This window comes from Dasypus novemcinctus, chromosome 13, assembly GCF_030445035.2.
Source record: "Dasypus novemcinctus isolate mDasNov1 chromosome 13, mDasNov1.1.hap2, whole genome shotgun sequence".
Taxonomy (NCBI): Eukaryota; Metazoa; Chordata; class Mammalia; order Cingulata; family Dasypodidae; genus Dasypus; species Dasypus novemcinctus.
In genome coordinates, this window is record NC_080685.1 from 96,795,446 (window position 1) to 96,812,282 (window position 16,837).

Here is a 16,837-nt window from a genome sequence, read left to right on the forward strand (position 1 = left end):
CCATTCTGAGCCTCACTTCCTCAACTGTGTTACTATGAGGACTGTGTGGCACAATGTGTTTAAAACCCCCCATTTACTGCAAAGCATTTTTACCAATGTCGGTAACTATAATTAATATTTTCATCCTCCCTAAATCAGATCTCCCCTGCTCGCTCATGTTCTCTCTCTCAGCTGGTGTTGGCATCTCTGGGGGCAATTGGTTGAAGGCAGGTGGCAGATGCCCAGTCAGGTCTGAAATCCCAGTGGGAGAAGTTGTGGGTTCTATTTTCAGCTGGGCTGGCTGTGGCAGGGCAGCATGCAACCTCATGAGAGTCCTCTCCCTTCCCCAAGCCTCATGTTCAGCCTCCAAGGCTGGGTATTGGAAGCACCCAGGTCTCCAAGGCCAAGCTAATGGTGAAAGCCAGGCCAGAGATTTGATACAGGGAGAGTGGCAGCCCTGTCTGACTGCCAGAGCCTTGTGGCAGACATGGTACCAGGGGAGGGGATGAAGAGAGGCTGCTGAGCCAGATATCAATGCTGGACCACGTGGCTGCCCCCAGCTTGGGTATCAATCGGGACTACCTACTGGAGAGCAGGGCTTATCATCATGCCACACAATTATGGTCTTGGCTCCAGCTTTCAGCAGCATCCCAGAAAATACAAGGTATTGTTATAAATATTTCCTAGCTTCCCTCTCAGTACATGGAAATAAGAGACGTCCAGTGGGTGAAATTCAAAACGTGGTGTTTCTAAGGATTGTTTCCATAATAAAGTTGTGGATTTATATGCCACATGTCTCCCTAATAATTTAGGTGCTTCCCTCCCATTCACTGATAGCCTTAGGAGGCTCCCCTGCAAGTCTCTGAACTGAGTGGGAGAGAAAGAATGGTTCTGGGGTGAGCACTTCTTTTTCACAACATGACATGAAGAAAATGATTAAATGGGCCCGAGCACCCCCAGACTGGCAGATGCTGCTCATACTCATGGATGGCTTGAAACTAGGGAGGTCATAACCAAGGATAAGTTTGAAAAAATCAAGATCCTTAAATACAATACCATAGCCATAAGCCACAAAGGAAAAACTAGATAATTAGTACTTCATAAAAGTTTAAAATATTGTGCCTCAAGGGGCATTATCAAAAAAGTGAAAACATAACCTACAGAATGGAAAAATATTTACAAATCATATATATGATAAGGGTCTAATATCCAGAATAAAGAATTCTTTGAACTCAACAATAAAAAGACAACCCCATTTAAAAATGGGCAAAAAAATTGAATACACATTTCTCCAAAGAAAATGTACAGATGACCAAAAAGCAATAAGGTGAAAAGATGCTCAGCATCATTAATCTTTAGAGAAATGCAAATGAGATACCAGTTCACACCTATTAGGATGACAATAATAATAATAAAAGGCAGAAAATCACAAATGTTGGTGAAAATGTGGAGAAACTGGAATCCTAATACATTCTTGGTGAGAATGTAAAATGATACAAATACTGTGGAAAAGAGTTTGGCAGCTTCCCAAAATGTTAAACATGGAGTTACCAAATGACTCAGCAATGCAGCTCCCACATATATACCTAACAGAATTCAAAACAAAAGTTTATACAAAACCTTGTACATGAATACTCATAGCAACATTACTCAAAGGCCCTGGAGCAAATATTTAAGTTGAGTTTCTACTCTGAATTTACACAATCTTTCATTCATTTATTCAACAAATGTAATTTACCAAGTGTCTACTATGTGCCAGGCACCGGCCTAGATCCTGAAAATACAATGGTAAGCAAAATCAAACACAGTCCCTGTTTGCATGAATTATGGAAGAGACAGACAACCAAATGATCATAAAAATCAATTTTAAGTGGCTACCTGATAAAGCTACATCCAAGCACATGGAGGCAAAAAGCCTGGAATTTATTTACCCGTGAGGCTACAGGAACCGCTCAGATGAGGCAGTAGTACATTGGACCTATTGGCCAGATCACAAGGTCTCAGGGAACAATGATCACTCTTAAATGTCAAGAAGATGTACCCACCAGGAAAGGGACTCACCCTACTGGGAGAAAAAGTCTAGGTGCCCAAGCTTTGTTAGGAACATTGGTATAAAATGAGATACTGCAAGAAAAGCAGGAGAGAGAGAGGGAACAGAGCTACACAGTGTCTTCTAGCCCAAACTCAAGAGAATACACATCAGGGTCTAAGAAAAGGAACTGGAATTGTTAAAAAGCAAGCCAAACGAAAGTGTTCTATTACCAGCAGCACGAAGTGATCCTGTCCTATCCTAGTGCCAGCATTTAGCACAAGTGGGAGGGAGACATGTCCCCCACACTGGAGTAAAGCATGCCCTTGTGAATGGCAAGAAAGGTGTGGTGGTATCAGCACATTGACAGAAAAAGAGATCCATGGCCCATCAGGGTGGGGTTTGCAAGGCAACTGAGAAGCCATGTGGAAGTGCCAGCAGTGGCCAAGGGAAGGAAAGCAGAAACTACCAAGTGAAAGAGGAGGATGGCTACAGTCACAAGTCAACAAGACAACACTGATAGCCTTCAACCATAGACTGGGTTCTAATGATCCTGCCACCAAGCAAGAGAAAAAGAAAAGAAATCATGCTTTTGTTCCTACTACTGTGACTCTATTTCTTGAGGTCTTTGGTGACTTACATACTTTGCTTTCTCTGTCACCAATGGAAGTTGAGTCACTTCTGCTCTCTGAGCCTCGGCTTTTCACCTGCACAATTATGCTGTCAGAACTGACGCTAAGTCCCCTTCTAGTTCCAAGGCTCTTTCAGTCCATGAATGAGATTTCCAAAATGAGGGAAGCAATGGTGCTGCCCAGCTGTGTTCCAGCCAAACCATACATGACAACTGAGGTTAGCCCTGGGCTGTACGTAAGACAGACACCAACAAAGAGAAACGAGATCATCATCATCATCATCCAGGGCAGAGAAGGTTCCCAGAACCACAGAGAAGAAATTGGTTTTATTCATCTTACAAAAGTGAAGCCTCAATGGGGATCTAAAGGTTCTCAAGTATCTGAAACCTTACTGTGCAAAAGAAAAAGTTAGATTTGTCCCATGAAGTCCCAGGAGTAAAGAGCTAAGAAAAAGGGGTAGAATCCACAGGGAAGTAATTTTAGCTCTATATGAAAGAGGATTTCTCACCATGGACCTTTGAGGAAATGGAATGGTGCCAGTGGTGGTCAAATTTCAGGGAAGAGTTTCAGGAACCTAACAAGGCAGCTCTGATGGCATTTGAGGTGTTTTCAATCCAGAAACTCTGTGAGTGCCCATGAGATCATTGAAGGGCTGTTAATTATTACAGAAAAAGAATGACTGATTATCTATCTGTCCTTACACTGTTTTTAAGTGGTTGGCATGTAGTAGGGATTTAATACATGTTTGTAGAAGGGAGGGAGAATAAGAAGCAAAGATGGAAGGCTCAAATCACAGGGGCAAGCGTGTGTTCAGAAATCCTACTTGTTAAGGGGCTGGATTCCAGCCAAGGCCGCCAGCATCTGCAGAAGAGCACAGCTCAGGTTAATTAAACAGCTGGTTTTCCCGAGAGGGATGGAATCCAAAGGACAAGCACTGGAGAACCCGTGGCTTCAGTCTTCTCCCTCTGCTTCCTCACTTGCTTCTGGGCAAGGCTCAGCCTGACAGATAATTCCGAGGGCCCAGGGCTCCCCTCACTTTGGGTTTTCTCTACAGGGCTGCTCATCAACCCACTGTTCTCCGTTAATATGCACATTCTGGCTTTGCTTTGTAGGCACTCTTTAGAGTTTGCTGTTGTTTCTCCAATGGACATATTCTGTCCCCTGCCTACCATACTTGGCAAGCACGAAGAAGGGGACCTGATCCTCATTTCTGCAATCACAATTAGGAAGATGGGCCTCCTACCCTGGCTCTGCTACCCTCCTTCCAGCCCAGCCCAGTTCCTCTTCCCACCCCTTCCCCCAGATAGGAACAAAGGGTCATCCTGAACAGGATTAGCCCTACACACAGGGCACCTGCAGCTCTGCAGAACTCACTGGCAGTTCTCCTTTCAAAGCTTTCTGCTCTTTCATTTTGTTCTTCCTATCAAGACCTCGCTCCCTGCCAACATTTCTCGTGGCGACAGTGGGTTTTTATCACCATGTAGCTATGATTCCGAGCCAGACCTCTAGCTGATCAGAGCTAAAATTATTCTCCCTCTCACACACACACAGAAGACTACAATGGGAAAAGTGAAAATGGAAACATTTTGTGGGCCTGCAATGTCACTGCCAGGTAAGTATTTATGGAGTCGGTCCTGACAGCAACTTGTTTTTGCAGAAGCCTCACCTGAAGATTTTCTTCTTGATATCTGGTTCTAGAAACAAGCTTTGTCAAGCTCTTCTATGTTGTTCCTATTCTCTGTATCACCTTTTCCCACGATATCTCATCCATGTCTCTCAACCCCTACCTGATGCCTACCAACATCCCTGACTGTTGAATAAACTAATGAATAAATGAACAAGCAATTAAGACCAAGAATGGTAAGAATGGTATCCTCATCCACTAGCAGTCATCTGTGGCCCTGAGCTACACAGCAGAGACAAATGTTATGAAAACGGAAGAACCTTTACTGACACTTATGCTGTTTAATTTGTAATGTGCTCATTTTACTGATGAAGAAAATAGGAATTAAGTAGCTTTTTGCTTTAACTATTAAGCAGTATGTCTCTTTTGATCCCGTGGTTTTTCTGTGAGTTTAGAAATGAAAGTTATGCTCCTGACCTAAAGTCAGTTGCACACGCAGGCTGATCAGTGTCTTTGGGGGTGGCGATAGCTTTCATAAACCTTCCTTAATGTGTAATCAATCTCCTTTTTGGGTAGCATCTAATCAAAGGGGGACTGTCCAAGAGATGGACAGTCTTTGGTGGAAACACGTTGATCAGTATCATGGTTGTTGCATCTTCACTGTAGGAAACTGAGCCATATATTTCAAATCTCACTAGTGGTGTCATCAAAGTAAAAATAAACACTGCATCCCAATGATTTTCTAGACAGAAGATTACAGGATCAAGACCTCAATGTTTAAAGAATCCAGCATTTTGGACTTAATACAAATTGTGGCAATTCCTGTTTCTTGGCATGTGGTAGGTGGTTAAAGATGGTGTCCAAGCCGTAGCCGACTGGAGGACGGAGTCTGAGGTGCTGAGAGCCAGGAGGCATGGAGCAGGCATTCAGCACATCTTTCTCTTTTTGTTGCCCTATTTGGCAGGAAGGGGCTGCTTTCTCTATACCCTTGTGATCCAGGGCCCTGATCCAGGCCATCCTCATTATTTGGGTGACTAGGGTGGTAGCAGCACAAACTGGGCCAAGAAAAAGAGCTTGGCGGTCAGAAATCTGGGCTTAAATTCTGGATCCATTGCTCACAAGAAGGCTGATCCAGGGGAAGATAACCTCTCTGAGCTCAGATTCCTCACCTGTGAAACTAGGAGTGTTAGGAGAATTAATGAATAATGTGTATTAAGTGTTCCATACATAGCATAAGCTCACTCATCATAATTAACATAATACTATTCTGCTTTCCCACCTTTATAAATGATGTACATCCTTTCTATTATTCACTAGCCAAATGCCATCCCCCTCAAGCCATACAGAAATGGTCACTGTCCTTCTAGAAGTCTGAATGCACAGACTGACTCTACTGGTTAGTCACGCCATGAACACTGGTGGCTTTCTAGTTGCACGTGATTTTTTTTTCTGTGTGCATTTTTATTTCAGAAATGAGGTTATAAGTGAATTGAAGAAGGGATGATACCTTAGTTTTCCTCCTTTCCTCTATTCATTCAAAGTAAATTGAGCCCATGTGAACCAAGTATTGGCCCACATAGCCCCTGTCCCAAGGCAGCTTAAAGACCAGTAGGGGAAACATTTGCAAACAGAAGCAAGAGGATGAATCTCTGGAAGGTCCCAGTGCCTGGCCAGGGCTCTCCCCAAATAAATGGGGTTTGTACCTAGCCTTCCTGACATTGGCTGAGTGAGAGGCTCCTGCATGTGCTTCCATAACACCTGTCCTTATCTTGGCACAGACTCATAACACTCATGTCAATTACTTATTTCCTCATCAGGTTCTTCTACCAGGATATAAGTTACCAAGAAGACAGAGCTTGTGTCTATCTTATTCACTGCTCCATCCTCAGTACTAACACAGTGCTTGGCACATGGAAGGCTCTCACAAAATGTTCGCTGAATGAACAAAGAGGTACCCAGTAAACCATTGGTTGATTGAGGCCTGAGAAAACTGCAGGTAAAGCTAACATTTGTTTTCTCATGGACCATATTTATTTATGTATTCCCTCCACCCCTTGTTGTTGTTTTGTGCTCGCTGTCTGCTCTCATGTTCAGTCACTGTGTGTTCTTCTGTGTCTGCTTGTCTTTTTTCTTCTTGTCTTTCTCTTTAGGAAGCATGAGGAACTGATCTCAGGACCTCCAGTGTGAGAGAGAGGCACTCAATTGCTTGAGTCACCTCAGCTCCCTGGTCTGCTGCGACTCTCACTATCTCTCCTCTGCACCTCCCTTTGTTGAGTCATCTTGCTGCGCCAGCTCTCTGTGGCAAAGGCTGCCAGCTCTCTGCAGTGCAGGCCAGCTTCCCTGCACCAGGAGTCTCTGGGAATTAAACCTAGGGCCTCCCATACGGCAGCCGGGAGCCCGATCACTTGAGTCACATCCATTTACCTAGTCATGTATTTTTAAAAATTATTTCCTTGGTGGGTTTTCCTGACAACCATTTTAAGGGCAGAAAGGAGGATTCTTTTCTCATCTATATTATTGCTGTCTAGTAGTTGAGAACCACAATAAGAGGTGTGAATTTAATTCATCAAGTTCCTTGCTGAAAATAGTATGGAAGTCTTAAGCAGGCTCCACCTATCTTCACCCCTTCTCATCAAACCTTGAGGGCATCCCATAAAGAGACCAGGTGCTGCAGTCTAATGGCATCACCTTTGGTGCCGTAGTTACCTATGTCATCTGCTAGCTGTCACGTGATCTGGGAGAGAAGAAGGAGCAGGGAGCTGGGTGCTGAGTCATGGCTCAGTCCAACTCTGCTTCTAACTAGCTGTGTGACCTGAAGCAAGATGCTCCACAGTTTCCTTCTTCATCAAGTGGTGAGAATACTACCTGGGCTGTGGAGCGTTGAGAGTTTCTAACTAGATAACAGACAAAGAACGCTCTGGAACATATTAACAAAAGAGAAACAAAAGACTAGGTGATAGCAACATTGCCACATGATTCTTCCCTCCATTCAGATGGAAATTGTGTTTTTAAAAAGAAAGAAGTTTTGCAAATGATCTGGGTACCTATACGGTGAGAGAAGGTATCCCTCACCCCCACATCCAGTTGACTTTCCACGGCAGAGCTTCCTAACACCTCAGATTTTTGTTGTAAATTCCTCCTGTCCAGTGCAGTAATTCAGCCTCAAACAAGGATAATGTCTTCCCATAACAACACATATATCAGATGTTTTGCAACCATCATTATAACTTAAAATAATAGAGATGTCTTCCAGGAAAAGCACCCCTCCCTGCCGTCCTTCCATTGCCCCCCTTCTCTGCCTGAATCTTCGCATGTCCGCAACACACAGACACACGCACATCACAAAAGTCATTTAGCCCTCCCATATCCCAAAATAATCAACAAGGGAAGCAAGACAACAAAGTGAAAGACTTTGATGTCAGATAAAATTGGGTACAAAATACAGTTCTGCCACCTCTTAAACTGTGACCTTGGATCAGTTACTCAGTGTCTTTGCACTTCGATTTTTTTAATCTGCTAAACAAAGCCAATAAAGCCCATTTATGCAGTTGGTGGGTGGTTAAATTAAAACTCTATGAGAACTTCCCAGAATGATATCTGTCATGTCTTGAGGGTTCAGAACAGACCATTTCTATCCCCTCTCTCCCTCTCCACAGGGAGCACCCCTGCAGCTGCTGATGCTGTTTCCTGCCCAGTGAACATCCTGCCAGCCAGGCGTGGGCAGCGAGGCCTGGGAAGCCTCTCCCAGCCATAGGAAATGATTTCCTTCTCTGTTAACAGTCTCCCCTAACTTGCTTTTGCTCTCTAACTTTTAAAGAAGCATTGTCTCTAGGGAACCTCACATCCAGTAAACTTACATGTAATGACCTATACATTAAACACTGCAATGACCTCGATATCTTATGCAAGTTAAAATTCTTTTAAAGGACAGCACTCCCAAAGGGCCAACAAGTATTTGAGAAACACTTATTTGTTGAGTCCTATAATTGTGCTGTCAGAGGGGAGTACAGGAATAGGGGAACAACTAGCATTCTTTGAACACTCCATGCATGAAGCACTGTGCTAGGTACTTTAGATCATTTTATCTTTTCCTCCTTAAAATCTGGTGATGTGGGGCCTCGGATCTCCATTTTCAGTTGACGATTCACTAAATGGCAAAGCATTAATCAAGGGTAGAGGGGGCCATGGAGGCAGAAGAGATGGGTTCTAAAGGCCATGCCCTCTCCCACATTCCAGCAGCATGTACCCGGGCAAGAAGGAGAAGAGGCTGAAGTGGAAGACTCCCAAGCCCTGCCCTCGAGAGCCTGGAATCTCACTGGAGCTAGAAAAAATATACACTAGGTAAGGAAAGTAACTATGAAGCCATAGGAATGTTTATAGAGGAGTATATATACAAGTATATACAAGAGGAACAAGTGAATAAATCCAAAACAGGACCTGCCGGTCTTAAAAGCATGAAGACAGCCAGGGGTTGAGAGCTGGGTAGGAGAAACTAGGTTTAGTTTTCAGAAGAGGGGAGAAAGGGATGTAGAAGACAAAGTAACTTGAAGTTGTGTCAAAGTTGGGGAGATCCAACTGCAATGCACAGTGACAGGCAGAACTTAAAAAAAGAAAACCAGGTTCTACAGAAAAACAAGATGATTTGCTGGCTAGGAAAAACACTAAGAATAAATGAGAAATGAGTGTTTATTTCTCCCATATCATTCTAGACCTTGCCCCCTTTCCCATAATAAGCATCCTCATGTTCTTGAGAAGGAGGCAGCAATAATTATTTTCTTTTTCTAAGAACAGGAAAGGAAAAATGAACTGGGAATAGTGAGAAACAATCACTGTTTAGAACAACAATAAAATCATGACATCTGAATGTAAAATTTGAATGTAAAATCTTCAACCTTTCCAAAGAACTATTATATATGATTTCCTCATTTCATTCTCACTGTCACCAAGTGAGACTGTCAAAGAGAATTTCTCACCCAAGGGTTCACAGAAAGATAACATGAACCAGGGAGGTTAAAGGGTGCAAACCAAAATACAGAGTAGATCTAAGATCTGGACCAAAGTCTCTGAACTGGCAATTCAGGGGTGAAGCTAAAACAGGGTCTGCCTGTGATAGACAGCTACATGTTCACTGGTATCAACCTCAGGGGAAATGCAGGAAGGGAGGAAAGCCGAGGCAGACACTGCTAGTCATTCCCCGATATCTGTTGTCCCCTTCTAAATTATTGTATTTCTTCCTGGACACATGACTTCCCAGAAAAAAAAAGTACCATTCTAGCCTCCCTTGCAGCTAACTGTGGCCAGGTTATCAAGTTCCAGCCAAAGAAAAGTGATATGGACAACTTCCTAGTCTTGTTCACAAAGGAAAAAGTATGTGCCTACCCTTCCTTATCCTCCCCTTCATACTTTCTGAAAAAAACACAAGATGGCTGAGGCTGGAATGGCCATATAGGATCCTGACATATAAGTCATGTGTTGAAGACAGCAGGAGACCTGGGTCTCTGATGACCGTAGAGCAAGCAAACCAATCCTAAACATTTAGGAAATACCTGCCTTGTTGATGGCACCATTACTTTGGCTCCCCTTCTAACATTAGATTATCCTAATAAAGAAGCTTTGCCAAAGGTATTTGAAAACTCCTTCCAAAATTTCAGAGCCTTCCCAATTGTTCAGATTCCATAAGTCAATATTGAGTCTACTTTGTGTTTGAGTCTCATAAGAGTATCTAGTATCTTCACAGCCTCCTGGGAGGTGTGATCCACATTTTTTTTTTTTAAAGAAATACCAGTATATTGGTACAGAATGCAAAAACAAATATTCAGTGGAGGTAAAATGGAAAGAATTAAGAAATGTTTAAATAAGATCACGAAGGAGGCAGGAAAACGCTTATATTTGAATGCAAATGACAATGCAAGTTCTCTTGCTGGCTGGCAAGTGGGTGAGGCAGTAAGGTCAGGTGTCCAGGGGGGCAGGTTACTCATGTCTCCTCCCCAGGAAAGAACATGATAGAAGGAAACCATTAGGAACTAGCCCAGTTGGTGTCCCAGGAGGAGGCTGACCAAAGCATTAATCAGGACGAGATCTGGCCCAGCAGAAGGACTAGGAGGAGCATGAGCTTCTGGATGAAATAGATGCTCACAAGGGTTCCCTCCAGAACAGACATTCTGTTTTGAGCTGAGGTGGGGGAGGACTGGGGAGAAAGAATTGCGTTCACAGAGACAGGTGCTGTGCAGTGGTAAGAGACCAAATGTTCAGCTCAGGGAGGTGGATAAATGAAAGAAGAAATGAAATGAATGTGGCTTAGTTATGATGCCAAGGATGACTGCAATGACATTTATGAGCAGAGAATCAGAGAAGTGCAAGGCCCCTGGTTAGAAAACGGAGCTGTCTCTTCACCACTAAATTCCCCCTGGAGAGCTCCCCAAGACAGGGGCATGCCCTGGCCTGAGACGGAGGCCTGCCGATAAAGGGGCTTCCTTCTCTGAGAGGTCCCTCAGGGGTCTGAAGAAGGCCCAACCCTCAGTGAATGCTCCATCTCCAGGGCTTAGTCACTGGCCAGTGAGCCAACAGTACCCATCTCTGTCTTTCCCAGCCCCCTCCCACACCACCAGACACCACCAAACAGCCACCACAGCCATAACCTGTGACTCCTCAGCACTTAGCCTGGGGCCTGACAGGGCGGCACTCCACCCAAGCCTGTTGACTGGAGGACATCGTCTCCAGGTATCACGGAGGAGGCATCTGCTAGGGCGCCCTTGTGCTTCTCTCAGCATGACCAGCTCAGGAGAGTGACAGTGCCCTCATCACACCTCAGGTGAGCCCACACAGGGAGCCAACAGAGGTCCACATGAGGAGGCTGGAGCCCGAGGGCAGCGGCCGACTTGCCCCTGGTCCAGCCAAGACCCCAGGATGGACGCTCCACATAAAACCAGGTGGTTGGAGACAACACAAATCACGTAAACCCACGGCTAAGCCCAAAGTTCATCTTACCCAACAGGGTTCACCTTTTCCTAACCCAATTTTTAATCAGAAATGAGGAAGGGGATAATATTTGAAAATATTTCTTTTCCTTCTTCCTAGCATCCTCTGGGCAATGAGCCAAGTTGTAACAAGCTGTTCAGAGCCAGAATGCAGAAAGGAAAAGCAACAGAAAGCTTGGGTAATCTATATTATGGCTAACACACTGCATCAGGATCACCAAGAGATCATATGACTGAGGCACGTAAAATTAAAGGCAAAGAGGAAAAAAATGTGATGTAACCATTACTTCAAAAGCCTGGGGTTTTGTGTCTCTTTATTCCCCTTGCGTAATGCAAGCCCTGGCTACAGGGGAGCCTGCCTCAGGGCTGGGAGGAAGGTAGCACTGACTCCTTGGCATAAATGCAGTCTGTGGTTGATGCTCCCCATCGAGAGAGCTCACAGTTCTACGTGTCAGTCCAATCCTGTGAGCCATATCATAAAGACACTTGTACAAGAGAAAAGAGAATCTCGTAAATCATCAGCAGTTGCCCTGAACCATCTCCAAAAGATGTTCAAAATATGCATTTACAAGGATAATGACCACCATATTACACAGAGTGCAATAACATTGATGTTTGTGTGAGAATTTGTCAGATATGGGTTACAATGAAAGTGAACAGCTGTAGCTGTAAGTGACAGCTGAAAAATGGCTGGTTTCCTAAGCACCTGGTCTCCCGGGCCTGTACTGTAATCTTGTTTTTAAATTAAAATAATAACAACAAGCAAGCGTTCAAAAAGTTTCCACTGCAGAAACTGTTGACTTGTTAAAGATTACGGAGAGGGACCTTTCCCACGGATCAGTCTGTGAGTGTGGTGAGATCGTTGCGAGTCCGTGGCCTTAGACCACACCACCACAGGTGGGGCTCGGTGGAGAAAGCTGGGGTTCTAATTCAGAGAGGCCTGGGTTTGAGTTCTGTCTGTTCTGCTTACGAGGCCCATGTTCTCCAGAAAGGAGTTAACACCTCAGGGCCTCCGTTTCCCTGTAAGATGTCCATAACGCTTGCTAACTTTCAGAGCTGTTTTGAGCAGGGGATGTCATACGGAGAGTATTTAGCAGGGTATCTGGCAAATAAATGTTGTAGCAGTGGCGTTGCTGTTAGCGTTCCACTGCAGTAGAATCAGTGGCTGCAGGCTTACCTATCCAAACATTACACTTTACTGCATAATGCAGAGGTGACTGCCCTTGTATTACACTTTTTAAAAAAAAGAAATGGAAACATCACTACTTTTACCCAGCTCTGAGAAGGTAGGGAGAGAAAAGAGGTGATAATTTTTGAGGTTTCCCTCAGCGACTAAACCCAGGAAATTATGCTGTTCATAGGAGAAATGTTCTGGAAAAACTAAGCTGCTTGTCCTTATTATATGCCACCAGAACTGTTTTCTTTTTTCCCTTCATCCAGGTAAGATGTTACAGGAAAGTCTTCACATATTTGAAAGCCTTTGGGCAACTCCTGAAAAGGGGCCCTTTTGCTACCTGATCACTCATAGCAGATTTTCCATAATGGACATAGTGAAGTATTTCAATTGACATCGTAGTTCATCTCCCCCTCTAAGTGACAGAAATGGGGCCCTAAGCACAGTGCATCTGGTTCTTTCCTGGGTGGCCCAAGGCTGACAAAAATGCAGAAAGTACTGCCTAGAAACAGGTGTTGTTAAAGCTGAAATAGTTCTAGAAGAGCAAAGGTCTTAAATCCTTTTACATGACATGAGAAAGCACCTCAAGTTCTAATTAAGCTGAGGCAATTGGTCACCCATGGATGCATAGCACTGCTTCCCATGGTCAGGCAATCAGCTCTGTTAAAACCAATTTTAAAGCAAGGAACAAACCCAAAAGCTTCATCAGGCACCACTTCCCACAAATCAATTACCCCCTTTCCCCATTCTGTAAATACTCTGAGCCAAACTCTGTGCCTACAGTGAGGGATTGTATGGAATGTTGCATCAGAAATGGTAAGGCAGCAAAAAAAGGAAGTGGAAAGCAGCAAATGCGACAGTATGGATTAATATTCACAAATCCATTCACAATCCATTCACAAAATGGGACCCTGGATCTCTGGTCTGCTGGACAAAATACGCCAAGCTGAAGCATCAGATTTCTCTGATCTTAAAATTCCCTGGGTGGCTTAACAATTAATTCATTAACTCCACCCTGAAGGACAGCACATCAGGCAGAAATAATTTCTTCCTGCTAGGACCAGGGCCCAAGATTCACAGTGTACAACCGGACTGATGCTTCACCAAACGATGTTCCCCATGTCACAATTTGTCATGGAAGGGACAGCAGGATGCATGTTGGGGCCTCATGCTGCCCACTGTGCTCTGCTCACTTGGGAGTTTCACAAATGAAGCTTGAGGAGTTCAGGCTCATTCTCTCTCCCTGGCCCAGAAAAGTATGAGCCAAACATTGTTGCTAGACTCAGTGACAACAGGTACACAATGGTTAGTGGATAAGTGGTTCAGACTTAATCACCTTCCTCAAAAACTAGGGGTGTCTTTCAATCCTATCAAATCAACCTAGTAGCCTCTTACTTCTCAGCTGAACAAGAGCCTTTTTTCCCCATGAATTCTGGGAGTTGAAAAATTTCTCAACTATCAAGCAGATATCAAAAACATTGATCTAGACCAGCACTGTCCAAGAGAAAAATATTTTTAAATTTTCTGGTAGCCACATTAAAAAAGCAAATTTAAATAGATGAAATTAATTTAATAGTTTACATAATCCAATATATCAAAATTATGTCAACATCAAATCAATATAAAATATAATTAGTGAGCTATCTTATATTTTAATTCATTCTTTTTCTCATACCATATTGGACTGTGCAAATCCAGAACTATGTTTAAATTGACATAGAAGACTTCCATAATTCACTGTTAAATGAATAAGCAGTTTACAAAATTGTCTGTATAGCACAATCTCATTTTAATTTCATAAAACCAGTATCTGTGTGTCCAAATAAGCAAAGAAAATAATCTGTAAGGGCAGAGACCAAAAGGTAAGAGCAGTTATCTCCAGGAGGTAGAATTATAAAAGATCTCCATTTTCAACTTTGTACTCTTTGGTATTTTCTAAGTTTTCTGAGTTAGAGTGTATTGTTTTAATTATCAAGAAAACTATAAAGATAACCCTTTTTAAAAAGAAACTTCTATCCCTTGTTTAAATTATTACACCCCTGATATTGCTGGCACTATAGCCATTGTCATATTTCCGGCTAAGAGAAGAGACACACCAAACAACACGCCAAACAACACACCCCCTGGCCCAGCATCTGTCATACTCACAGCCAATCATCATAATGGCCACCGCGAAGATCTTTTCAATGTCTGTGGATGGGGCGATGTTCCCAAAGCCCACACTGGTGAGGCTGGTCATGGTGAAATATAATGAGGAGATGTAGACGGAATTCTTGCTGGGACCACCTTCCCACTTCCCTGAGCCAGAGCCGTTAAACTGATAAGGTGTGCCGATGTCCATCGCAAGTTGGTAGAGCCAGCTGTTGTTGCGGATGGTCTTGGTGTCCTCGTCAAAGATCTCATAGTCCCCGATGCTGTACCAGATGCAGGCCATCCAGTGGGCAGCCAGCCCAAACACACACACCAGCAGGACCAGCACGGCAGCTCCGTATTCGATGTAGTGGTCCAGCTTCCGGGCTACTCGCCCCAAGCGGAGCAGCCGCACAACTTTCAGGGAGCTGAACAGGCTGCTGATGCCCTGGGAGAAGAGGAACATAGCATCAGGGCCAAAGAACCGAAGAGATGCTTTTTTCCCTCCTCCCTGCCTGGGCTGTTTCCCTGAGTACAAATGTTGGTGTGTTTCCACAAGATACAATATTATACAATCCTTAAAATTATTTTAAAAATGAGTAATGGTATGGGAAAATGCTTACCAGATAATATTAAGTGAAAACACAAGAGATAAAACTGTGTGTATATATATGTACACACATATTTAATTTTTAATACTTATATATAATTTTGTTCTAATTATTTTGTGCATAAGTATAGAAGAACTATCAGAAAACACACCAAAACCTTAACAATGATTAAAATGGCATCATCAAGTTATGGAATTACAAGCAAGTTTTTGTTAAACTTGTATATATTGCTTTTATACACGTATATATTTACCTCATTTCTATAACTGGAATGTATTACTTTTAGAATTAGAAAAAAAGATATTTTAAAGACAAAGACAGTTGAAATTTACAAAAATAAAAATGAATTAAAGATCCCAACAAAGAAAAGCCCAGGACCAAATGGCTTCACTGGTGAATTCTATTAAACGTTCAAAGAAGAATTAATACCTATCCTTTTCAAACTCATCCAAAAAACTAAAGAGTAAAGAAGATTTCCTAATTCACCACATGAGGCCGGCATTATACTGATTCCAAAGCCAGACAGAGATATAACAAGAAAAAAAAATTACAGAACAATATCCCTGATGAATAGAGATATAAAATTCTAAAACAAAATACTAGCAAACTAATCCAACAGCACGTTAAAAGGATTATACAGGCAGCAGACTTGACCCAGTGGTTAGGGCATCCGTCTACCACATGGGAGGTCCCCAGTTCAAACCCCGGGCCTCCTTGACCGTGTGGAGCTGGCCCATGTGCAGTGCTGATGAGTGCAAGGAGTGCCCTGCCACACAGGGGTGTCCCCACGCACAAGGAGTGCGCCCCATAAGGAGAGCCGCCCAGTGCAAAAGAAAGTGCAGCCTGCCCAGGAATGGCACTGCCCACTCTAGAAGAGACACAGATTCCCGTGCAGCTGACAACAAACAGACACAGAGAACAGACAACTGGGGGAGGGGGGGAGGCGGGGTAGGAGAGAGAAAGAAATAAAATAAATAAATCTTTAAAAAAAAATTAAAAAAAGAAAAGGATTATACACCATGACCAAGTGGGATTTATTCTAGGAATGCAAGAGGAGTTCAACATAATACACCCCATTAATAGAATGAAAAACCCACATGATCAATTCAATTGATACAAAAAAGGTATTTGACAAAATCTAGCACCTTTTCTTGATAAAAACACTCAGAAAAATAGGAATAAAAGGGAACATCCTCAGCATAATAAAGGGTATGTATGAAAACCCACAGCTAATACCATACTCCACAGTGGAAGACTGAAAACTTCCCCCTAAGATCAGGAACAAGACAAGGATGCCCATGTGCATCACTGCTATTCAACATTGTTCTGGAAGTGCTAGCCAGAGAAATAAGGCAAGAAAAAAACTAGAGTACAGGATGCCAGGGGAGAGGGTATAAGGTTTCTATTTTGGGGAATGGGAAAGTTCTGGTAATGGATGATGGTGAGGGTAGCAGAACATTGTGAACATGATTAATTCCACTGTATGCTATGCTTGGGAGTGGCGGAGATGGGAAAGTTCACGTTGTTTATATGTTTTCACACAATTAAAAAAAAACATTTTTTAAAAAGAGCAACTAAAAAATAAATTAAAGAAACAGTTGAAAAGAATAAAGAACTGAGCCTCTTGTTCTCCCAGGGCTTGGAAAGGCTACATCACTTCCGTCAGACCAGGTATTGTACG

The 16,837-nt window shown here is 43.1% G+C and overlaps 1 protein-coding gene across 2 annotated transcripts in view; it reads right to left on the reverse strand.

Moving 5' to 3' along the window:
* The window catches only part of KCNH1 (potassium voltage-gated channel subfamily H member 1), a 442,833-nt gene that overhangs the window by 232,249 nt on the left and 193,747 nt on the right, over positions 1–16,837 (reverse strand). For both annotated transcript variants that reach the window (XM_058275155.2, XM_058275156.2), the window contains exon 7: positions 14,564–14,993. In XM_058275155.2, the coding sequence (XP_058131138.1) occupies positions 14,564–14,993 (430 nt within the window). The remainder of the gene's footprint in view (positions 1–14,563; positions 14,994–16,837) is intronic.